This window comes from Branchiostoma belcheri, unplaced genomic scaffold (assembly GCF_001625305.1).
Source record: "Branchiostoma belcheri isolate BF01 breed outbred unplaced genomic scaffold, Haploidv18h27 scaffold76, whole genome shotgun sequence".
Lineage (NCBI taxonomy): Eukaryota > Metazoa > Chordata > Leptocardii > Amphioxiformes > Branchiostomatidae > Branchiostoma > Branchiostoma belcheri.
In genome coordinates this window covers 140,074-166,026 of record NW_017804420.1, presented here as the reverse complement: position 1 = coordinate 166,026, position 25,953 = coordinate 140,074, and the positions used below count along the sequence as shown (strand labels likewise).

At 40.9% G+C, this 25,953-nt stretch overlaps 1 protein-coding gene across 16 annotated transcripts in view; it reads right to left on the bottom strand.

Moving 5' to 3' along the window:
- LOC109485464 (zinc finger MIZ domain-containing protein 1-like) overlaps positions 1 to 25,953 on the bottom strand; it is a 133,998-nt gene that overhangs the window by 22,190 nt on the left and 85,855 nt on the right. For 11 of the 16 annotated variants that reach the window (XM_019789067.1, XM_019789077.1, XM_019789074.1 and 8 more), the window contains 4 exons: positions 3,289 to 3,424; positions 1,460 to 1,762; positions 708 to 963; positions 29 to 262 (listed from right to left, as the gene is read on the bottom strand). In XM_019789067.1, the coding sequence (XP_019644626.1) occupies positions 29 to 262; positions 708 to 963; positions 1,460 to 1,762; positions 3,289 to 3,424 (929 nt within the window). Of the gene's footprint in view, positions 1 to 28; positions 263 to 707; positions 964 to 1,459; positions 1,763 to 3,288; positions 3,425 to 20,661; positions 21,010 to 25,953 lie in introns of those variants that run through there. The other 5 variants (XM_019789075.1, XM_019789078.1, XM_019789084.1 and 2 more) reach the window with 4 other exon arrangements.

Sequence of the window (25,953 nt, the reverse complement as noted above, 5' to 3'; positions counted from 1 at the left end):
CACCAACATTAGAAGCAGCACCCCCTACCTGTTGTGGGTACCCCTGCCTCATGCGAGCCTGTTGCTGGGCTACGTATTGCCGGTACTGTTGTTGTCTCTGTGGGTTGTTGTACATGTTCATGTTCACGTTCATCTGTTGCTGCTTGTTGGGTGGCAGATTGGGTGGCATGTTGGGAGGCATGTTGGGTCTCTGCTGAGGAGGGTACTGGTTGTTGTATTGCGGAGGACCTTGCCCCTGAAAAACAGAGTATAATGGGGACCCCTGAAACGAGAGAAGAATATCGAGCACATAAAACAACATACTGTCTGTCTGGAGCTGCACTTTTGATTGAAGTGAAGACACAACAAGTTACAAACAATGTGCAAAACATGTTGTGCTCTTTCTTTGTGCACGTCTGACCACTGCTAATGTTACCAACTGTAAGTGAAACAAGAAGGTATAAAATAATGAAGAGCGTGAAGGAAAATCCACTTTATTCTTAGGCTCTGTCATACCTGTAAAAGACCATCTTTGTAATGCTTTAAATCTAGTTTATGCTGGTGGAGTGATTCTATGGGGATAAAGAAATCCACAAAAGAATGAAAGGCTTCCCTCAGGTGCACTACTGTGGGGAAATCATGTTTGTGATCATCCCAATCTCATCAATATCAGTAATACATGTATCATGTGGACATGAAGAGGGTGTTTTCTGCGGTGTTGTACTCACCCCTTGCTGCTGCCCATACTCGTTCAGCTGCTGCTTCTCGTGCAGAGCCTGCACCGTGGCCGTGGCGGTGGCTGTTGCCGTGGCGGCTGCGGCTGCGACTGCTGCTGCGGCGGCTGCAGCTGCTGGCGGTGTGAAGTCACCCGGCTGGCCGACCCCTTGCCCCGGCGTGTTGGGCGTGGGGGGATAACCACTGTGGGAAAGAATAGTGGGGGACTGTTTGGCTCCTTCTGGCGGAGTTTGGATTCTTTGGGATGCTCTGAAAGGGGATTGGACAGTGATCAGTGCATCATCACCCCACCGCTGGCAGAATTACGGAGCTAGCTCAATCTGTGAGCCATCAGGGGGAGGGGGGATTATCATTCCGGGGACCCAACACAGGTGACCCTACGCTGTTTTCAAACTTCTGCCATGTGGACAGCTTCAGGGGGGTGGGTGGTTGAGATGCTGGCTGACGTCCAACTCTAGGTAGGATCTTGAGCTACTTTCTTTGATGGAGGAAGGAATACCAACATATCCTGGGCCCCCCGGGATCATTTACCAGCCACCTTATCATAACTTGGAGGACAACATGTTAGGCCAAAGTGCCGGGTAGAGAGGAGATAATAGATCATTATCAAGGAGTCCCATCCCAAGTTCCTTACTGGGGGGAATTCTACCTGAACTTTGCCCGTGCACTGTCTGTTCTGCTCAGGAACAATGCTGCTGTAAAGTGGCCCAATTTTTGCCATGAGGGATGAATGCAGTTTGCTTACCTGTTTGGATGCGGAGGCCTGTTTGGGGGCATGTTGGGGTATCCCATACCATCTCGTCGGTACTGACCCATGTTCTGAGGGTTGTACTGCTTGTTTGCATTGGCCGCGGCCGCCGTGAAGGGCTGCTGCTGTGCAAAGTGCGTGTTTGGGTTCATACTGGTCGTGACGTTGGTTCCAGCGGGGGTCAGGGAGTTGTTGTTAAGAGCCTGGCTGTTGGAAGTGCTGGTGACACCCCACACAGTAGTGACAACAGACAGGGACTGCTGTTGCTGGCTACCTTGTTGCCATGCTACCGTGGAATCACTGTGAGAGAGCAGAATGGGGGACCCGGAGTGAGTTCAGTGCATGAGAGAGCCAATATTGTTTATATACAAGTATAAACGATACAACTGTTGAGCTACAGCATCACGACAAGAATATTTCCATACCTGGCACGTACATGTCTTATTGCAAAGCCTTTTTGTACAATTTTATGGAGGACGTTAAACTTTTGTTTTTCTGAAACAGATGCAGATCGTCCCTACATCAGCTGAAACAAAACCATCCAGTAGATACCAGATATCTATGCAATCTACTGACGACAGCCCTACTCTCATTGCCTGGCCAAAGATCCAATTAATAGCATCCTCACACACATACACAACTACTTATGTACTTATCTAGTACGTTTCTTGTGTATCCACAACAATGACATCTGACATGGGTTGTGTTGACCAGGTTAGGACCAAACACGACCCTTTCCCGAAGACAATATGAATAATGCAGCCAGTGTTTGAGGTGGGGGGCCCTACCAGACAATCACAGTTCACCTTTTCATTAATGAGACAAGAGAAAATGTTTGGCTGCAGGTGAAGGAACACGATAGTCAGTGATTCCCCCAAGGAGAAGGCCCCGATTTTGCTGCAGCTAAATTATTCATACCTACAACTGTCTGGCGAGGCAGGTATCTGCCGAGCTACTTGTTATGTCTTTTGACACATTCATGTTATTCTAATGAAAGAGCGACGCTGGCAGACTGAACATAATTAGGTAAGACAGGCACGCTTAAATACAGAATGTTTGGACTAGAAAAGGAAGGTGCGATTCAAACTGGTTGAAAACAACGCTGAATTGCAACAGTGTCATGTTTTTTTTCTTGCTAACTGAATATCCGAGTTGCAATCAGATTATCAATGTCTTTTGCAAGAATTTGTTTAATTTTTTATTTGTTATGCTATCTGTAAAATTTTGGTAAAAATATTATAAATTTTCATCATTCTAAAATACCAAGTTTCTCTCCTCAATCAAGATGTCTTTGTATAAGTGCACTTTGTTTTAGTACCCAATTCCTACTAAACCTAGTATCTTTCCAAATTTGGCAGCATTGTTAAACTTATAGTCATGCTACATTGTTCCGTATTTTCCCCCACAACCTGTGGATAAGCCCACACCAAGTAAATTTTATGGATGACGTCCTTTGAAGACCCTAAATCTAATGCGAGAGGGCGAAAAAAAAACAAGAAGGGCCCTAAAAAGCAAGATGCCTAGATTAGAAATATACTAAGAGACGACAAATGTTAGGACACAAATTGAATGAGGTGACAGAGTTTAACAAGCAAGAAGTCTTTTATTCATCACCAAAACAGCAATAAACAGAAGTCTACGGGTTTCACGTCAATCTGACGATTTGCGGCACTGTCGTGACTCTTTGGTCATAGTTACAGGAAGCGGAATTTCTTGTTTTTTTTTCTAGGAACAGGCCAAAATCAATGCGCGCGCGGATGTCATCCATAAAATTTATTTGGTGTGGCCTAAACAATAAAACAACAACACAGAAAGTTGACACTCACCCTTGTGGCACTGGAGGGAGGTTCTTCTGCATCTGTTGGTGCATGGAAACTGTTTTGGCGGCGTCCGAGTTACGATTCTTCTGATGTCTCAACAGTAACAGTCTTCCCAGGTCCTCACACCAGAGAGAGAGCATAGCTGCACACAAACACAAACACAGAGCTTTGGTTAAAATCCTTGGATTATCTGAGGGGAGTGTCACACCGAAGGCTAGCTGTTGTCCTTGGCAAAGGACAAATAACAGCATAGTATGGGAGAATAGTCAAGTTTGAATGCTAAGTTTAAAAAAAGCAAATCTGATGTCATTGAGATGAAAAAATTTGTACAATGTATCTGAGACAAAGGTTTGAAATAGTAAATTTTGTTATGATATTCTACCAATTTTGTTATGATATTCTACCAATTTTGTTATGATAAAATTGATATTCTACCAATCATGCCATCAGCTTCTCTTCCTTTCAGGCAGTATCCTTGATAAAAAAGCAAACCCCAAAAGGTGTTGCCATTGGCAACAAGTACACAATCCCTTGGAAACCCTTTCGAACATGTACATTCTAGTAATTAAGAACTTTTCCAGCCATTTTCATCTTACGCATAATCTAATCTTGTCTACATGGCCTGAATTGTTCAGCAATGAGTGTGTTATTGGAATCACTATGCAGCAAGACATTGTCTTGAAACTGATATAGATGGTATCCAACTTGCTCCGTCACATCAGGTATGAACACAAATAGCATGAAAGTGCTAATGTTGGAATCTTTCAACCTACCTACTGTGCTACTAAAACTCACTACCTGATTATACTGAATGGATTGGTACACTTTTTTATTAGCCTTGCACGACGTTTATTTCTTTTTCCACCCCCAGAGGAAGTGCTTGGAGTACTGACGCAATCAAACCCACGTCACTTCGGGTCATGTGATCTCTGACACATTTCCTCTGCCCGATCATGACGCATGCATTCATACACGACCGATGGAGATCTCATTATGTAAGAGTACGAGTGCTCTCTACTCTTGTAGAACCCTAAGGTATGAAGGACCATTCTGAACCAATACTGGGTATTACCAATTTTGAACGTGGAAGTACATCCATCAGTAAGAGCACAACAACACTGGATAAGCTGCTTGGATACTAGACTAGAAGTAATCCATCTCAAACTTGTATACAACAACACTTTGTTAGTCAATTTACGATTCAGATAAATTCCCTCGGGCAAATGTATGTTTCCAACAGCAGGTAATTGCTCTTGCTTCAGGTTCAAGTAAGTTGGAATCGTGGGGATTTACACATCCCTATCTTGTCATTGAACTACAAGTGCTGGCGTAGTATGCCTAAACATGGTCCTCCTGTTAACACACAGCTCTTAAAAATTAGATTCTAGCTACATTATATTGTAATAACGCAGGGCAGAAGTGGTGTTGTAAGAACACTTGGACCAGGTAAAGCTGTGTGGATAGGTTTTATGTGGAAATAAGAGTCGGGTTGAATCAGGATGTAGCTCAAGCAATTAGCCAATTCAAGTGGTGATACAAACAATTTTTCTGGAGAAACAATTGTGGACACAAACTAAATTCTTTGTTACACATGTATTGACAACAGGTTTTGTTTGTTACTTTTTACATTTCAATCCTCCCACCCTATACATTGGTTTTATAATCCTATGTATCATGTTTAATTGCCAATAAATACTGAAATTACTGATAAAAATATATAAATATACAGACTACCCAGTAACATTCAATTCAATATTACGAACCACCGGGATTTGTATGGAAGAGACACAACAAACTAATGATTCAAGGCCATATCGAGTCCCCAAGCTTTGAATCGGAGAATCCCTATAGCAAGGGTATCAAAATTACCACTGTATTGACAGACTGACCACAGACAAGCAGTGGATACCACAACATAACAACATAACTCTCCTCCTGGGACCAACGTTACCAACACACACAGATTCCACAATACCCAAGCTTGAGCTAGAATTTTTATCAGTTTTAATAGCTTTTTATTAATTTCTTCCAGGACTAGAATCAGCCAAAGACCAACTCTGTGATGTTAAAAATTATACAATTATGTACTGCTTTTCTTCTCCATGTTTCAATTGTCTAACTGGATCTTCTAGAAAATCTATGGACTTTCATACTAGAATATCTCTTATACTTTTAGCTTCCTTCCCTTCAGGAATCAATTATCTATGTTGTGTTGTTTGAAGGACATCGTGGCATGTTTGTTTATAAAAAGAACTTCCTCAGTGACCTCCTCTATCAGCAAGGTTGCAATATGCTGATGAACCTTACCCTAGCCTTGACTGAAACCTGAACCCCTCCACCAACACACATCAAGCAAATCAACACATTCAGACAAAATTCAACACAGATTATCCTCAGAACAGACCTACAATGAACCAATTCAGACAATATTTTTCTAGTCTCCATCAGACTTCTTTTGCAGGCTGAGTAAATCGTAGAAATCGGCCCTAAAAAGGGTATTAATTGGCGAGTTTATAATTGGCGAGTTTATACCCTTTTTAGGCCGATTTCTACGATTTACTCAGCCTGCAAAAGAAGTCTGGTGGAGACTAATATTTTTCCACGAAATCCAGCAGAATTGAATTTGTTGAGTAACATATAATTATTGTATCCATCACTGCAACATTTTACCACTTTATTTTGCATTAGCTGGGATAAAATGATTACTGAAACAGTTGTGTTAGAAACAGTCAAATTTCAATGTTTCAAAATCTATGTCACCTTATCGCCTGAACACCGTGAAGATATATTTTCCACCTCGAACGTCTAATTAATTTGTCTGAAGAAAGTCAGCCAAGGCAACCTACGGTAAGTAGGTGTTACAGAATCGGAAAACATGGATACAATCATGGATACAATTGTTACAAAGCTTTAAAAGCCAGACTAGTTGTAAGTTGTAAGATATTCGTCAACAAATGTTTGAAAAACAATCACCGGGGCAATAATAAACACATTCCTTGAGTCTTTGCAGCCTTTCAAATATCCACATCCTTTCTAATTACATTCATTCTACATGTATTTTCTATAAAAAAAACAATTTCCAAGAACTCAATGCATGATTAGTCTGATGTTAGCCATAGATACTATAATAGTATTAAGGAGTTTTTCTTCATTGTAAGATACAGTGCAGTTTCTGTTTACAAAATATCACATACTGTGATACATGTATATAATGTCTATCTCATAAGTCACAAAAAATGCAATATCAAAATGGTCTGTTTCTCATGCAAGGTATGAACAATGGATTTTGTCAGGGTGGCAAAGCAACTCAGCTATTAGTACCCAGGCTAAATATCAGGACAAATACTGTATACTATCAAAAATAAACAAAATTTCATTAAAAGTAATACAACAAAGCTTTTATTAGTACTGGTATTTCCCCATTAAAACAGATAAAGTACCTAAACATCAGAACCTCTATAGCGTTCACTGTTGTATTACTTCTTGTTGTTTACAGAAAATATCCTACAATCCATTGGCATATGACTAGAACTGAAGCAATGTTTGTAGTTGCTAGTTGCTAAAATGAACAATTTCAAGTTTCCTCCATCTGTAGCACACAGTCCACTTAAACGTTCACGCTAACACTTGCAACACGATAAACACGCCACCTCCACTGCTTTCTGCCAATAAATATATGAACAACCCTTGACCCCCTCCACCCAAATTGCTGTCTACATAAAAGGTTATGTGTGTCCCAAATTGGATAAATCCTGGCCGAACGCCCCTACCCTCTCACCCCATTGTCTCGCCATTTATGCTCAATGACAACCAAATAATTTGTTGCCCTAAGAGCCAAAGGTAAACACTCCGTCCAGGAACACCGCACCACTCAACGCTGCAATGGACAAACAGTACACTAACGACTAACGTCCCCAACCTTTCCTCCAAAGGCTAAACGGGCGTGTAACGCCGCACGCTGCTTTAACTGTAGGTAAGGGAAAGGGTGGCTTACCGAAATGACAACAGCCTTTAATGGCATCAGGAATAATTAAGTCATGAGAGGCATGCAAGGCTGTCTGCATAATTCAGGAGGTACAACGTAGGGAAATTAAACTGTTTCATGCTCAAGAAGAGAGATTACAGCCCTGGAGCAAAGACACACACACACACACCGGATGCACTTAGGAAATATTTTTAGCCAAAATTTTGATACATACATACATGTAAAAGTATGGGCTGTCCAATGTGTATGGTATTGACGCTACAGTCCATATTTAAGTCAATCAGTCAGCGATTGTATGCAATATGGCACATAAAAATGTTTATCACTCCAAGCAAAATATTTGATGTGCCAAGCAACTTTTTAGTCAAACAGGAGCCTTTCATACTACAAGGAAGTACAGTGTGTACAGTGCAGTCTGATGTAAAATATTTGTTTAAAAATGTCAACAAGGAATCATAAATATAACAGAAAGATCACAGCGCCAGATATTCTATGATGCCAGTCCCTGACAGCAGTTTACTTGTACAGGCTGCCACTCAGCGTAGTAACATATACACAGCCAAAAATCAATAAGCATATCAGGTAATTATATTTATCCTGACAATATGAATAGTTGCTTTAGAGATTACATACACAGAAACAAATTATACCGTTGCATGTGTTCCCACTAATACCAGTACTTTCCCCTCTATCCCAAACTGAGTCGCAAACATTAAAGGCTTTGTGGGCTGTAGGATGGTTGCATGTCAAGGATTGGCCAATGGTACGGGACCTTGCAAAACCCACACTAGTGGTGAGTAGACACATCACTTATGACATCACAATCACGTTGTGCATCCACAGTGCGGCTCAGCTGAGCAGGAGATGTTTGAATAGGGTTTCCCGGGGACGGTAATAACGCGGGGAAAAGGCTGGAAATAAGGCATGAAAGGGTACTCACACAAGCGGGAGGGTTAGGTCACAGTGGGGGCACGCCTGCCACATTATCCACACCAACGTCTGGGAAACACTGCCATCTGCCAATAAGTGACTACGCTTTACACCCATGCTGCACCTGCTAATGGCTGTGCCAATAACCGGCCACCCTCCCAGACATTCACCACGCCGTCCCAACTACCGCCCCCTGTGAATATGCCGCGGTGTTACCAATGATCGTGCATGTGCATCAAAGGGCAATTATGTCCGGGGAGCTTCCAAGATGCGGATGAAATCCCCATCAGGTGGGTGTCCCCGAGGATCAATTAAAACCAGGGGGAGTGAGGATATTAGCTCTAACAGCTGGTTGCTAAATCAAATTTGATATGCACATTGTGGAGTAGGAATAAATAGTTGGATGGTGTCAACCAATGGCCCGTCCTCAGGGGTCGGGGGCATGTGTGACTGCATCATATATCTCCTGCCACCCTCCACCGCCGGCGAAACCCGCTCAGTTTCCCCGCAAAAAAACTACACCAGAAAATCGACAGGATCACGCAAAATTAGGCATCAAATATACCCGATCAGCGTGGGATAAATCCCCTCACATGAATACATTTCTGTCAATGCTGTGCAATGCCTGGTACATCAATGGTAAATAGGCAATCAGGAACTGATTCAATTAATCTCACATGCACTTTCACCCAGCTGTATTTAATGGACCCCTCCTACTGTAACGAGATTACAGCGCTCACGGATGCGCCACTCCATTTATAGGGGGAATTTTCTGAATGATATTGATAGTAAAAAAAGCTATTTATCTCATAACGTTTTAATACTACAAGAAAATGTATTAAACATGAATAAACATGACTTACTATGAAGAAAGTTGTTGTTATGATTTGTTGCAAGTAACAACATGTAATACTAGCAAATCTGCCTCCCCACTGGCTGGAATGGACTCTTCCATAATACTAACAGACAGCTGCAATGATGTATTGCTGTCATAATCAACAACTAGCTCTACCTTCATAAACAACAGATCTTGAGATTAATTAATAAATGAGTGAAGAGATTTGGCACCGGACCAATAGATACCAGAGCAATCGCTGTGCTATACAAACATAATTTGGCGATCATTATCAAAATTCTTACAGAAATGAAATTTCTCATTACACTGTAATAAATGCAAACTACCGTTGATATAAGGAATTATTAAAGAATATATTCCTTTACATAATACATTCCCTCGTTCACTTCTGACAAAGATTTCACTTGAAGCAATCCAGACAATCAGGCTTCACCAATAAAATATCTTCTTACAGGCAAAGTAATAAAATAAAAATTTAATGAACAATAGTACTTCCTCAGACAGCATTTAATCAATGCAAATAGCCAAGGAGATATTAAATACATTCAATATCAGTATGAATACTAGCTTCCTTTAAGACTTGTAAACAAAACATGTAGATTAGCTCCGTAAGTCCAGGTATTCAATATTCCGAATTCCCCCATCACACCTTCCAGTTGGTGAGGAACATTGCACAACGCCCTGATTGATTGAACCACTGGCGAAATGCGGAAAGTTTCTCAAACACTTAACTGCCTCATTAGTATTCGGTGCGCGTGGCCGTCCCCGGGGTGATTGACTGGCTGGTGCCGTCACGTTGTTGGTTGGTTGGAAGCGGATGCGCTGGCTGCGATTACATGGGAAGTCATGGAAATTGGTACCTAATGCAAGAGTGATGACTTGCCGAGACCACAGCTACCCCCGTGGCTTCCTTCCCAGTCCACCAACAGGCAAGGTCAGGGGGAAACTATCAGGAAGGTGCTGCCTGTTTCCACCACCGATTTCCTACTTTTGTGCACGGGAAATATCACGGCAAATTGTAGGGGAGGGGGGTCAACACGGGTGTAGGCTTCTGTCTGTTGAGATCCCTTCTGCCTAACTCTGTATCCCTGACAGTTCAGTCTCAGTCTACACAAGTGAAGACATTTGAGGACTCCTGTTACTTGACAAATCCCGTAATGATCCTGTACACAAGCCCATTACTCTTCCTTCTGCTTTATCTAGTGCCGGCGGAGGAACGCCAACAGACGATCGAACATAAGGAAGTGCGTCAATGATTTAAGCCCGTGTGCTATTATCGCTAGGTCCTTCAAGGTTAAGGTCAAAAACGAGGGAACCTCAAGAAACGTTCTAAGAGTTAAGAACCTGGCCCCTCTCTGCAGCAGTAATTTGAAAGGTGGAATTCTAAGAAATACCCTATTTTCGGCCAAGCTCTTCAGTATGCATGCGCTACAGGAAGCAAACATGAAACGGTAGTGATGCAACATCCTGCAGGGTGTCCCCTGGGTATAAAACAACTTTCCCCTTGAAGTTCAAAGAACGATCACTCACTACGGTGAACAGCCAATACATCTGATACATAAGAATTCACTAGCAGGCACGACGTCCCTCGGGATGCCTGTGGCATTACTCCAACTGGCGTGGCCGTAAATGAACGCATCGTTTCTAACCCTCATATACCGGCACTGTGGCAACGCCCAATCATGGACTCAGACAGATTTTCAAATCTTCAGGGTTCGCTGTTTTCAATTTGTTTAAGAAAAACGTTTCAGCCACTCATACCTGCCAAATTAACCTCCAACTTGAAAGAAAGAAAACCTTGCTATCTGTTTGCTGAGTATTGACCGATTGTTAGCTAGCCTGTGAAGAAATTAAACGTTGTACCTGTATAAAATGTGGTCATTGAGCAATGACTACATTTCATCGAGAAGGTTAAATATGAAAGGCCAACAATTCAACATTTCAGAGGTCCCCAATGACAGCCCGTCGTATGTCGTTTGTGTCGTGAAGTAACCATCACGATATCAACGTGAATGCTGCCTCGCTGCACACATCAAGACTAATGACATCACACATTTGATGTAGACCTCTCCTCGGCGAATCGCTCCCCGTGCGATGACAACGGGAAAGCGATATTGTGATTCCGAGAAGCGCCAGCCTGGTGTGGGCCATCATGGGGGCATTGTCATTATCTTTCCATCCAACTGCAAACAACTTATAAATCGTCTTGTCAATTCCGTCCAGAGAAATGGATCGCCGCCCCCCATGCATATTTTCCGCCTTATAAACCTTCCCTCATGAGGTATTGACTTATCACATTCTGCACCTTCCAGGGAAAAATAATGGGCCAGGTTAGCCCATGCATGCCAGTGGAGCCATAAAGACTGAACATTCGAGCATATTGCCAATGTGGCATGCCACACCTTCCATACGCACTTACCACAGAGCTGGCCACAATTGTAAAGAATGACCCAAAGATTGTTGTGAGCTCGTCCTGCATAGACACCACTACAGTGTCCCCATCTTTTTAAACTGTTACATTTTTGTTGCTTATGATATACTGTATTCTTTTCTGACAACTCTACTAACTGCACAATTCTGGAATACAACAACCATTACAGTACAGACTCTGGCAATTAGGAAAGAATATGGATATGGGAAATTTAAACTGCAACAGTCGCTATTTCCTACAATGCCTGCGTTCGCAATGGTGCGTAGACATGCCCGCATCTCTTCAACTGGTCACTGCTTTGCAATTTAGATGGTGCTCGGCTAAAGATGCCATTACCGCCAGGCTTTGAATAATGGTTGTGACCTTTTCCCACATTATCTATCGGAAGCATCCTCAGTACCATTTCAACTTGTGCTGATGGATTCTTATGACGTCGACGTCGAAACACTGGAAATTAATCTGGCCCCGACACTACATACATCAGGGGCACTCAGGCCCCGCGCATAATGTCCTCTGAATCAATACAATTAGATCCTCGTGGCACCTTGCAAATGGAAAGGTGTTGCTGAAGCACCGGAGCAGGACTTTCTCATGGCTGCTCGGAGTGTGCTTCAGCGTTTGCATCACCATCTCAGTCCACGAGAGACTGTTCAACGTCTTTTTGATGAGCCAGGGAAATTCTGAGGCTATTATTAGTGGTAACGTTACGTGTGTAAGTACAGTAAAAACAGCACAAGATGTACTTTATAAGTTTCTGGGTGACTCACAATGTCGGGGAACGTGTATGTAGTAGCATGTGGTTTGTTGTCCATGCTAACAGTGACAGTGATAGGGAACTAACAGTCTTTCACAAATTGTGACAAAAAGAAGTGTATGGTAACGTGCAACTTCAATTCAACCGTGAACCTAGCATGGTGGAAACTGATACTAGTAGCAGAACTGATTATAACATCAAGTAATGTTTTATGCCTACACTCAATCATCTTCTATTGTCTGATAAGATTCTAACAAACAAACACTATTCTGCAACTTAAAAATATTTTCATCCATCCCAAACCCACCCAGCAACACTTTTCCGCTCTCCCCAAAAAACTGCCTGAGTCATTCCTCTTTTGTCCCTCTGATAAGAAATCAGTTCAGTTGAAACTTTATCCTGAAGTATGCGGAGGGGCAGGGCTGGGGCAAGGCTGTGGCTTTACCCTCTACAGCATGGCACTGCCAAGGCTGGCAATGTAAACTTGTCACGGCTGACTTGCTGACCTATGCTTGGGGTCAACAGCTGACTGATTGCTGAACTGTGTGCTCATCTCAAGCAAGGTGTTCTATGTGTTGGCACTAAACCAGTGACAAAGACGAACGACACAATAGACAGGGAGGTGGAAGAGGGAGGCCAAAAATCCATAACTGATATCAGGATGTAGCAGGATTCTTCAGAGAGTGATTTCCATCTCCATTAGATGCAGTACCCTGCAGTCAGAGTGGCAGTTTCAATCACTCCCAGCCTTTCATCTGCAATGGATTGTGCAAATGGGATGACCAAGCCAAGGACTGTTGACTTCATTTGACAAACAAACTTTCTGAGACAGCATTTTGAACTACAACTCCAATTTTTTCTGGACGATTGAAGGGAGATACCGGTAGATAAGAAATAATCATTCAAGAACGAAGAAGGAGAGTTGTGCCATAAAGTTATTTAGGTGTCAGGCTTTTTGGCTGCTGTTGTTCTGTGTTTTTGGGTAAAATTTGGTGTGTGATATCCTGGATCAAGTTGTTTGTTTCCATCTCTATAATTATGCAACATTCCCCTGATGAACATTAATGATTTGCCTTCGATCAGCAAAAACTGGGGTAAACCATAATTGTGGAAGGGGTGTAAAAAAAGTTAAGATCTTCACTATCACTTGAATGGGCAACTTAAATTTTCATCATCTAATGCAATCACATTCAGAGGTAAAATCCTTTTATTTTTCCCTAAACAATGTAGATGAAATATGTTTTAAGATGGGAGCATTTTTGTCACCCCTACTAAGGAGAGGAATGGTATAGCCCCGTGGCCTATCACGAAGTTGTTTTCAACAGGAATGGACATTGTCCCCATATGACCTTGGTGGGATAAAGCCAGGTAATTTCTAAGAACGTATCATTTGGGCGATCTCGAGCCACCACAAAAGAGAGTACAAAGATGAATCCCATGTGTGATGGAACCAGAGAACAGGTTTACAGGGTTTGGACCCTTCCTCTTGATGCCAAAAATAGCCCATTTCTGAAACCCGATTTACCCAAAAGCAAGAACTTGATCTACAAAAACTGCATTTGCACCAAAGCGACTGAAAACTGTGTACGTCGTCTAGCATTGTCAAAAAAAGTCAGTCCAAATGAACGTTTGCCACCAGATAGCCAGAATGTAGACCAATGTGGTTAAAAAATGAATGTTTGTTGTTGTTCATTTGGTATCACCCAACAACTTCATTACAAAGCCTTGCAAAAAATATCCTCATTTACCAAAATAACTCCTCGTTTACCAAAATAACTGTACTAAACTGGCAAGAAAAGGGTGTGCAGTGAGTCTTCTAGCTGTTTTTGTCTACTAACCCAGCAAAGAAAATGTCTTGCCTTGGGCAAAATTCTGGTAGGCTCATGCCTTTTGTTGGCTGTCGCCAGTGTACGTCAACACGAAGGCAAGCTACGTAAAATACACCTGATGAAGGCTTTCAACATGCAAATCAGCAAATCAGACTGTTGTGACATTTCAGACACTTGCGTCACTGCAATCCTAAGTAAACTTGTGTTCCTTGATGTTTGACCTCTAACTGGTCAAGAAGGTAAATTGTGGTAAGCTGTTCTATACTTTGGAAAGTAAAAGCTGTGCAAGGAACTGTAATACTAATAGCTGCAGTGGACTTTTCTACCTCCATGGTTTCATTCACTCACTTGGCGTCATACCCTACTTAAGCTAGAGTTGTGAGTTGCAGACATGATCGTTGTCCTCAAGACACTGGTTCAATACAGGGTTCAAGTCAGGCCAGTGGTTGCCCAAGAAGGTAACTCATCCAAGAGGGCCACTTTTCCTTGGTCCCTGGGTGGCCAGCTTAGACAGGTTTGACTGTACTTTGTGATGGCAACAGTACAACTAAAGTACTTGGCATGATAAACAGTGGTGTAACTCACTGACTGTGTCCAAAATTAGCACTCGGCTCAGCCGTCCGTGCAAACAAGAACCTTCACCTTGGTCACAATATTCAAATGAAGACCACAACAGCTCCAAAGTTCAAGTGACCTCCTTGGTAACCGCCGTTACCGTCAGCAAGGCATAACAAAACGTGTGTTGTTGGACAAGTACAAAACTTTTTTTGCTTTCTTTCTTCTTGACCAGTGCGCAATAAAGCAGAAATGGATGAATATAATTTGTGACAAATTTCGTGCCATTCTGAACAGTGACATTAAAAATCACTACTGTACCCTGGATAAAATTATTTCCTTTGCTGATATAAAACAATTCTGAGAAAACTTTGAAAAAGTTTCCCTGTGATTTACACATGGTTATTCTCACACAATCATTTCTTTGTGATATCTAATCACCATATGCATACAACACATAATCACAAGTCGTAGCTGTCACTATTTTGTTGTATGAATGTTGTAATAACCTATGTGATAAGCTTATTTTCTACAACCCATCATTGTAATGAAATATTGACAAGGTATATCTTTCCTCCCTTTTTTAGGCTGGGAGAATCCTATTAAGGCAAATTGCTGATATTATCTCCGAGGCAGTTGACATGAAAAATGATAAACCATGGAAAATGGCTGCTGATGGCAGCTGTCGAGATATTTATCAAACAAACTGACGTGCCATCAGAATAAAATGAATACTGATTAAGAGAAAGAACAACAACCTTGCAGACATTTTGAAAAGACTGTGGACCAACAATCTTCTTCCTTCATGATTCAAATCTACCTGAAAATTAATACGCTAGCTTCGCGCTTCCTGTTGCGGGTGCAAAGTTTGTCTTCATTTCTAAACTAGAGTTCCCCGATCTCATACCTTCGCCAAATGATGTTAAACTTTATGACTGACAAATTATAGATTAGATTATTCCCCCCTGATTTAAGAAATAGGAACCTAATTTTCATGAATTAATCATTCTATCATAATCTCAACCAAAAGACAGTCTTATATATGTTAACAAACAATGCATTCTAGCATTTCCTAATAAATTATGCAAATGAGGTCCTGATTTGAATAAATTGTGTTTAATGATGTTCACGTCAGCAAAACTTTCAAATACCACAAGTATGAAATTCCAGGCAGTTATCATTACATAATTATAAAATTTTCTCATTAATTATGCAAATTAAGTCATTATTAACATAATCAATATCTTCCTGTGTTTCTCTCATTGTCAATTACCAATGTCACAAGCTTCAATTGTCCTATCATGGAATGCAGCTGATTTATAGAATTTCCCCATAAATTATGCAAATTACATCCATATTTGCATAATTGTCACATAATTATATTAAACATCGCGTAAGCTACCTACATACCAAAAATCACGACGATCCGTCAATCGGTTCTTGAGTTATCCCCTTTTGAATATTTTCAAGAATATATCCCTGCAGTTCTAGAGCAAGTCGCTAGGGGGCCCAAACTCGCGTCACTTCTTCCCCAGCACAAGAGCTACCTACCATCCAAATTTCATCACCATAGCATGTCTAGATCATGAGATATCAAAACCGGAAGTTCAGCTGCAGTACCATAACAAGCCGCTAGGGGGCCCAAAATCTAATCATTTTGAGGTCTCATCAAGACCTACCCACCTACCAAGTATCAAGACAATCCATCAAGGCCTTCTCAAGTTATCGTGTTTACAGACAGACAGACAGACACACACACACACACACACATACACGAACGCCCCTGAAAACATAACCTTCTTGGCGAAGGTAAAAAAATAAGTAACAGATTGTATCCTTTGGGTGCCAGACACGTGTTAACATCAACATACAGAACAGTTAAACAATGGTATACATGTATGTTATGTAGATAATGAAAGGGTGAGGGTGGATATGCAAATGCCGCACAGTAAGCTAACAACTCAACTGGGACATGTACGTGGGGGACTATGGGGATATCGACATACATCCACACACAGACAATTATTTATGTTTCACATTTATTCTCAAATAATGTGGATTGCATGCAGGAGAGGTATTTGGGCTTTGGAGAAGTTATACTTTTGTGTGAGAATTTGGGCATTTTTTTTGGTGTTCGATGTTGAGCATAAGCAATTCCCAAACAACTGTTTATGAAAGATGGGTAGTCATATCTGTAGTGGGGTGTTTCATGAATAAATTACGGAGGATGTCAGTCATGAATATGAGATGGTAAGGGGATAGACAGCATGCAAGGTAATCTACCGCCATTGCTCGTTTTTAGTGTACTGTACGCGCTATGACGTCAAGCAGGGGTCAGAATCAGATATAACTTCACTTCCAAGAAGATGGTACAATAATAATAATAATAATACCAAATCACACACCAGCCATATTTGCTGTGATGAAAGTCATGCCTCTACACCTGACAAACACAATGATATTACCATTCAGTGACGGCCACAATTTCTTGTAAAATTTTCCGTTTATTTTTTGCACGATGTTATACCACAAAAAAAATTTCTCAAGTTATGGATCAACAGTGAGGTTAGTAACCCTTGAGTTTTATTACTTTTATTCCATAATTTTTTTTCTTTGATTTTGACCTCTAGGTTACAAAGTGCCCACAAAACTCATCCTACGTTACAGGTCTCAATCTAGCAGTTCACTTTACTTCTGCCCGTGGCAAAATCACAGAGATATATTGGATTGAGCTGCCTCAAACCGGAGGGAATCACATCTGCTGCATTTCAAATAAATACATATGTAATCATCTCCCTTATTTATCTCAGTAAATATGGGAACTTGTGCATTATTTACAGATGGCTGGATTGAAAACAAACTGTGCATGGATGAAAATTACAATATCGTTTACTGGTTTGACAGCAGTATATTTGGGGTTTCCTTTCCTTCAGTGAGAGGCTAGAATTGGGAGATTCTTCAGTCGCCACTGTGGTAGATTAATGGGCAGAAGGGTCAGGCTAATTCTACACTGACCTTTTCCCTGAAGACATGGCTGGTGCCAGCCAAATTAGCAGTTCCACATCGATATTCCATCCCTTCTTCTTCCCAGCCACAAACCGCAGGCCTATAAATATGCACATGAGATTGGGGTGGAGGCTAGCCTGCCTTTCTCGTGTGAAGCTGCGGTATCACTGTGTTTTCACACTATGTTGTGAAGAAGTCCACTTGAAAAAAATTATACCAAACCACCTCATCTGTGCCTGTCTGTTTCAGAAGTTGACAGTTTTGAAGCAAGATAGTGAATGTGTGGACCCACTTCCAAAATCCAAACATTAAAGATATGATCATCATCGTTCCAGCAATTAAACCAGAATAGCAGAAAGTTGTGAGCATTTTTTCATCTAGGTTCTATCAAATTTCTTCTTAGCTTCTGTGGTACTGACACTAGAACTGACATACTGTTTGTTTGTTACCATGTTCGGAATGGGCGACCGCTAATTATGCGCATTTATAGACGCTAATGCATGTGGGTGCAGTCAGACAAGCCCTTGGTTTCACACAAGCTGACAAACCAGATTAGACCGGTGTCCCAGCTTCCGCTGGCTGAGAGGATTCCCAAGGCCACAGACATTACCGGAGTGTCCGACCTTGCCGCACACTCAATCTGAGCCATATGAACGAATGCAAGGTTTAACCTCCAGTAGCCCCGGTGGTAAATGCAAGAATTCGTAATGAGGTCTGATTTCCAGACAATCCTGACCAATTTTCATGCGCAGATCTCAACTGTAATCTTTGTTATGAGCTACTGTTTTGTTTTTCTGCATCAGTATTTTCAATCAATATACAAAATTTATGGTATTGAACACAAATAATTTATAACTCCTACACACCTATCCTATTCCACTGTGTAATAGCCTGTTTTCAAAATCAGCCTAAATTTGTTATTAAATGATTCCTCAAATTGTTTACACAAAGCCCCCCCCCCCTTCAACACCCAGTTAGTTACCAAAAATCCACTGCAGCTACTGTTTGCACTGTGCATGCTTTATCTAAATAGCAGATCAGCAGAAAAGAGCCCCCATGTATTCTATGGATCGACACTGAAACAAACTCACAAAAGAACAATAAATGTGTGTCATCAGAGAGGACTTGGTGATGATTATTACATAACTCATAATATACATCTTCTGTTCACCTGCTAGCGTTGTCTGTAGACATACATCATGCTGCAATGGTTGTACACAAAATTGTGTGTATTGTGTGTCTAAGCAGACAACAAACTGTCCAAACTCGTACAATAAAAAAACTATCGGCAAATAAAAAGGGAGACTGTGACTCTAAAGTCTGTTCCTTTTAATCAAATTATCTGATACTGTATGAAGGATTAATTCATTTTAAAAACTCAAGAATTCGGTATTCCATGCCTTCCAAAAGATGTGAAAATTTCTGAAAAAGAGAAACTTATAACACTTCACAACTGCTAAATATGGCACCAGGCAAACTTTTTAATAGGAAATTGAGTAGGAAAGATTGATGCTATCTTTGCTGTGGATATAGATGCAAGTAACAATACACAATCAATTCAACCTTAGCAGCCAGTTAATCCGCCCACTTGCCACAGTGAGTAAAGAGAGGCCATCTTTGAATGACCTGGTTGAGTGACAAACCATCACGTTTACACAAACTGGGCAGCCACCCTCTGGCAGATCCCGTTATCATATCAGACTAATTTGCATAGGCATGCTGGATTTCTCTGAGGGGCCAGAGAAGGGGATTTTCCCAGGGGTTCCCTAAGGACCTCCGGGCCATTAGAAATGGTCATTAGTGTTGAAAAGGTTCAATTGATGATGGTTTTAGAAGAAATATCAGATAAAGTTACAATGGAGGCATTTTTTTCACACATTCACAGTTTACAAAGGTTAATTTGATTATGGAGTTGATGAAAAGTGATAAGACCTGGTTGGATGTGTTCCAACAACACCCCCTCCTGAAAAAAAAAATCAGAGAAAATAGAAAATACCAGGAAAAGTTCCCAGAAAGGCCTCTGTTTTCATACTATGCAGACGGAAGCTAAGACTAAGACATAAAAACATACACAGAACAAACTTATCAAACAATGTAATGTTACAAGTAGGAATAACACAAACAAATGTGAACTCACAACGTGGGGTGTTCTGTTAAGAATTTGAGGGTTGCCCACTTTCCTCAGCTATGTGTGAGCAAATGCCAGGGCATACCAGACATCCAGTAAGACCCAATTATGCCTCTTCCAATCCAGCTGCACATGTATAAATGGCCACCCAGTGTAAATTAGACAAGTTCTGTCACCAATGCCGTCTGGGGAGGGCCCACAACTACTGCATGGTGGGACTGCAACTTCCCTTCCCTGTAGAGTCCCTACTCTAACTTTTTCTAGGAAAAGTGCTGAAGATTTTGGGAACAGTTCTCATAGCATAAAACGTGTTACTAATTCCTGTTCTTTCGTTCTATACAACTGCTTCAAACATATATTTGGAGACTAGCTACTGGGTCCCCCCCATAACAACTCTCCACGAGAATTGAAATGACCGCTGACCCCATTTCTACCACACTACCATATTGAATCAGAGGGAGGGTGTATGTGAGGAATGCCCCATCCCTCTCCTACCGTAGAAACCACACCAGCATTTGGGGATCACGACTCGCAACACTCTACCTACCAGCAAAGCCATGCGTCACTGTAAATGCCCCCCTCCCCACCCGGGCCTTTGTTACCTAGGACAATGACCCCTGAAGAGTGACATGAGTTTATCAAAGCTTGACGAGGAATAACCACATTGCAGGGCCGAAACCTTGTGACCAGGTCCGACCACTAGGAAGCCGGGAGATCCAGACACACACATGCTTGCCTCCGTTGTCCCTACACATGGGTGCAGGGAGCTGTTTAAAGATTAAAGCAGCTTGGTCCCTGGGTATACTGTGTACATGTGTAATTACCGCTGCATATCACCAGCATCAGCTGGCCTGTCTACAGCTCAACTCAGAGTTTCAACAAGAAGCAAATGACGGATTCCTTACCCCATGGTGCTGCAGAATGTTGGGACAGTCAGGTGGCAAACTCTGTAATACTTGGGAGGGAAATCCTGGAACATTAACTAGTCCCTGATGGTTTTGTGATTGGTGGAAGATTCTCTCACACAGTACAGGATCAAGCAAGGGTTTTGTCTGGTTTCTTGCTGGGTCAGGCCACACAAAGGGACTCATGAATATTAATCAGTTCCCCCTCATTTGCATGTGAAAGTCCTTCTACGCATTTGCAGGGAGGAAATTTCAACCAGCTAGCCTGGTCGTGACATCATCAGCCGTTGTTATAGGAGACGTGAACGCCCTACGCACGTAGGCAGCGTGGAATCTCTCCAACAGTCATGCGTCAAAAAGCTGTTATACCTCCATGATTAGGATCTACTAGTATTTTGGACTAGCCAGGGGTTGACACAACATTATGCAAATGTTTGGCTGGCCTCAGACTGGTGCTTTGTGAAGGGGACAAAAAGTAGGGACAGTGTTGCAACAGATCGAAAGACAACAAAGATAAACATAACCTACTTATAACCAAGGTGTAAATTGAGAGACAACAAATAAACAAACAAACAAAAAATAGTCAAGTTTTGAAAAGAAAAAAATAGGTGTAGTGCAAAATTCTGTCAGACAAAATTTGGTTTTAGCAGATGAAAACATACATTGTTATTATTATGAGTCAGCAAAAATTTATTGGCCTAATAACAGAATTGCCTTCAAGTTCTTTTCAGGTGAATTGATGCAAACAGAGATATCTAATTACGAAAAAAATGCAATCATATCCTAGGGAAGATGACACAGACTTGATAATGTTATATTTATCAGGTAATGTGCAATTGCCAGGGGCATAAATTGCCATCTCATATGTTGTAATCTCCTATTTCATTATGTTTATATTAAACACAACTGTGGTTTGTAGAGGCATAGAGACCCAAAGCAGCAATATTAGATGTTATATTATCACCACAAAATCTAAGCTATGTCTGTATGGGGTAAAATCTAATTCAAGATGTTTATTATGTTTCCACATGCATTTAGGTTGTAGGATCCTGACAATGATATAAACTGTTTGATATGCAGTTTCAAATATTAATGAAAAGTTTAACTTCCCTACTATATCAATGCATATTGATCTTATTAATTCTTATACGTACAAAAAATATCAAATTCCAGGTGTCTTCCCATAAATTACCCTGGGTACCATCCAGATTTTCTCTCCGCAACGCTCGAACAATTCAAAATTTTTTCGAGCGTTGCAGAGCGAAAATCTGGATGGTACCCAGGTTACCCATATACAGTGTATATGAAATGACCAGTATCCAAACATGCCTCACGTGGGACACCACAGGTATCCACACTAGGTGTGGTCACTCAACACCTAATTGTCCATTTTGTCCTTCTGTATTGTCCTTCTTGCTCATCCATTCACCTTTCTGCCCAGCATTAATTGAAAACACTCCAGCCATTCAATAACACAATGGAGGGCAGAGATTCTGCAACCACCCTAGTTTTGACTTGCAAATGCTCAGTAAGTTTAACGACTCTCCTATTTTACTGTTGGCTGCAGGTCACATGATTTTAACCTTCTCCCTGCTGCCTAACATTGTACTGAAATAGAAAATTGGTTAGCCTCTACCAGGCTCCACGGATCGCTGGAAAAATAGTAGAAATTGGCCGAAATAAAGGGATAGTATACCAGAGAAGATCCAGGGCCATAGAAGCTCCAATTTGCGATCCGCGATCCGCGGAGCCTGGTAGAGGCTAAAAATTGGTGCCAAATAGCTTCCTCTGCAGAAAGAAGGTTAACTGTTACGTTGGCTCATAACAAATGTGATGTATAAAAAATAAGTGCAAATTGTGACCTCATCTGACAAAGAACAACAACCTACACTGTAAAATAAAATTGAAAAACAACAACAACTGAAAGAGCAACAACGTAAATAAATAAAAAATACAAAACCGAAAGAGCAATCAGCAGACATGTCTGATTGTTGAATGGTATACAGAAGAGGCAAAACAAACATACCACCTTGTTCCAAGCATACACAGTAAGCATTTGTACTGGGGCTATAACTGTAGCGTCAGTTACTATGATTTAGCCCTTAGGGGCATGATCACAGGTAGATACACCTTTTAACGTAATGACGTCACATTTGGCCAGGGGCCTCCAGGCAATTCACTCATTGTCTACAAGCTATACTTCTACAGTATCCCTTTTCAATGACTGCTCCAATAGGAAAGTAGGTTCAATGACTGCTCCAAACAGGAAAGTACGTACAGTGAAGAAGGAACAACAGGAAACACGCATTACGAGTCGAAGACTCACTTCCCACTGTGGGCAACAACAAATACGACCTTAAAATAAATCAGCAAAGGAAAGTCTCCTAGTTGGCCGTGTAGTTGAAAAGGCCATTTACACTTTACTGTGCTTCCTGTGGAATATGCAGCTTCCGCGAAGTCATATACACGTACAGGAAGTGCTAGATGTGTTCACAACGTAAGGTTAACTCAAACACGGGACATTTTCATCAGGATGTTCCAAGAACCTTGCAAAGAGGTTCAGTTCTGAAATTCTTCCATATCACACCACTATCAGCTGAGATAATTGCCAGAAGCCACATCCTAAACCACATCCTCAGTGTGTGGTCCTTTTCCAAAGATGACATATTCATTTAATGCAGCCTGTAAGTCAAAAACTACTGTCTCTCCATTTATCCAAGTCACACTTTTAAATAGAATTCTACTTTGTACCACCACAAAGTACCCTTGAATCATAATCTTCAAGCAGATTTTTTGGTGGCTGCAAGATAGTTTCAAATTCGCAGGGCATTTGCCTCACAAAATTTGAAAAATAATTCCAGTACCAATACGCTTGATTAAAAAACGCCTAAAAAGCCGTAAAAAAATAACCTGAAACCTTTGCTTATAGAGTACAGGAATCAAATTTCCAAGTTCCCAAGAGCGACATCACCAACTCATCTATGCAAACTACATCTAAACCATCCCTGTTGTCCCAACACTGTTAATCCTGTACTCCTTTCCATTACTCTTGTAACAATCTGTAGTTACTTGAGTTCAACAAGCCCTATACACCATAGACTCTTCTAAAGCATTAGATGGATTTGGTCGGTGCACAGAAGCTGTCAAGATGATTTTGCTACACGCTCCATTGTTCCTAAGCTGCAAATAATTCATTCTTAATGAGCCATCTGTACTAATGAGCTTGCCTAATTAGTACCATGAAAGGGATGGTGGTCCAATCCAAGCTAATTTTAACAGCAGAGGGTTCTTTGAAATGACTTCGGTATACACTATTCTTTTTGCCTTCGTGATTTCTTGCTCATTATTTCCTTTATACAAACTTCATCAAATATGAGATGTCAACATAAAATCTACTTGAGTACACATCAAGGAGGTACAGTATTTCCCTAGTACTGTTGTATATTGCAAAGTACATAGAATGAACCAATCTGCTGGGGGTAGGGAAGGAAGATGGGGAAGAAAATCATGTTTTGTGGAAACCTTAGTTCTATCTGGGTGGTCAGAAAAAAGGGAATACTAGTAGCTTGGGGGAAATAATCGGTACCAACTTCCTCTGCCCTCAGGCATTATGATGCAGGTGCATTTAGGCTAGGATTTTCACCACTTTGTTCTCTATTTTTAACCTCCTTTCCTCTATCCAGACACAAACAGCAGGGTTGTAAAACCTGTAACCTGGAATTTTTTTTTCATCTGCTATCTATTGCGTTGATTTGATTTTGAGTTATTGATTTGAGAAAAATCATGATTTTCAGTCCCTTGGGAGTAGGTTAATTTGCATATCTTTCATGAAACCTGAATTCTTGAAAATGACATAAATTTTCAGAAATACAATGTAAATGGGAATGTATAAGGTTTTGAATTGGAAAATGTAAAAACTTGAAGATTTTTCTCTAGAAGTTTGATTTCATAATAAATTCATATCTTCTAAAACAGTCTTCCACAACAAATTTCAAACTTCAGTGAGTGTGAAAAGGTTACCTTTTAAAATTACAGAAAGACTGCTTGTCAAGGCAATGCTACATAGACTAAAATGCAACACTATGATATTCAATTCTATTTCATGTCTTCTTTCCCAACTTAAAAACAGCAAAAAAATTCAAATCCCTTGAGAATAAACTAATTAGCATATTTTTACATGCAGATTTTATTTCAACCCTTTCCTTGGAGAATAGATGGCTAATGATGTCCTAATTTTTCATAGGAAAAATTATACAAAAGCATGTTTCTTATGTTACTTTGTACACTGTAGGTTTGTACACAGAATTTAGCATGGGTGCACCGTTTCTAGGAGCTAACATCACGATTTAACCTTAAGCCAAGCAGACTGTGAATTAAGCCAGAAAGGATCGAGTGATTGAAAAATGCCTGCAGTTAGATTCCGATTCATGCTAAAAAGTAGGCCAGCATGTTTTGACACAGTGTGCAATCAGAAAAGCAATCAGAGCCCCTTGCAATGATGGGTTTGCATTAACCTGCTTTGGCTGGCTAGTCACACTGCCCCTTCTCAGCTGTCTCCCTCCCCATTATGTAAGGTATCTTCCATTGTGGGCGCAAGCAGAGCAGAACGGCTCCGGACAAACCGTCTTTGTGGGGACAGAAGGAGATCCCATGTAGCTACTCAGGCTGACATGTGGGCAAATTGTTGGTGGGAAAAGGACGGCAAATTGGCACTTAGTAGAGCAATGTAAACCCTGAACACACTGTAGGTAGCAGCTTGCAAATGTGCAACCAAGGAGGTTTTCTTGGTGCAACAGTCCTGTTTTAATTCCCAATCTTTAATTTGAATCCTACAAAAAATATTACCTTATCATAATTCACTATGGATTTATCACATGGCTACATTTTGAACTAGAGTTCCCCGATCTCATACCTTCGCCAAATGATGTTAATCTTTATAACTGACAAAGTTTAGATTAGATTATTCTCCCCTGATTTAAGAAATAGGAACCTAATTTTCATGAATTATATCATTTTATCATAATCTCAACCAACAGACAGTCTTATATTAACAAAGAATGCATTCTAGCATTTTTGTAATTGTATACATAATACATAATTGTAAAATTTTCTCATTAATTATGCAAATTAAGTCATTATTAGCATAATCAACATCTTCCTGTGTTTCTCTCGTTGTCAATTACCAATGTCACAAGCTTCAATTGTCCTATCATGGAATGCAGCTGATTTATAGAATTTCCCCATAAATTATGCAAATTACATCCATATTTGCATAATAGTCACATAATTATA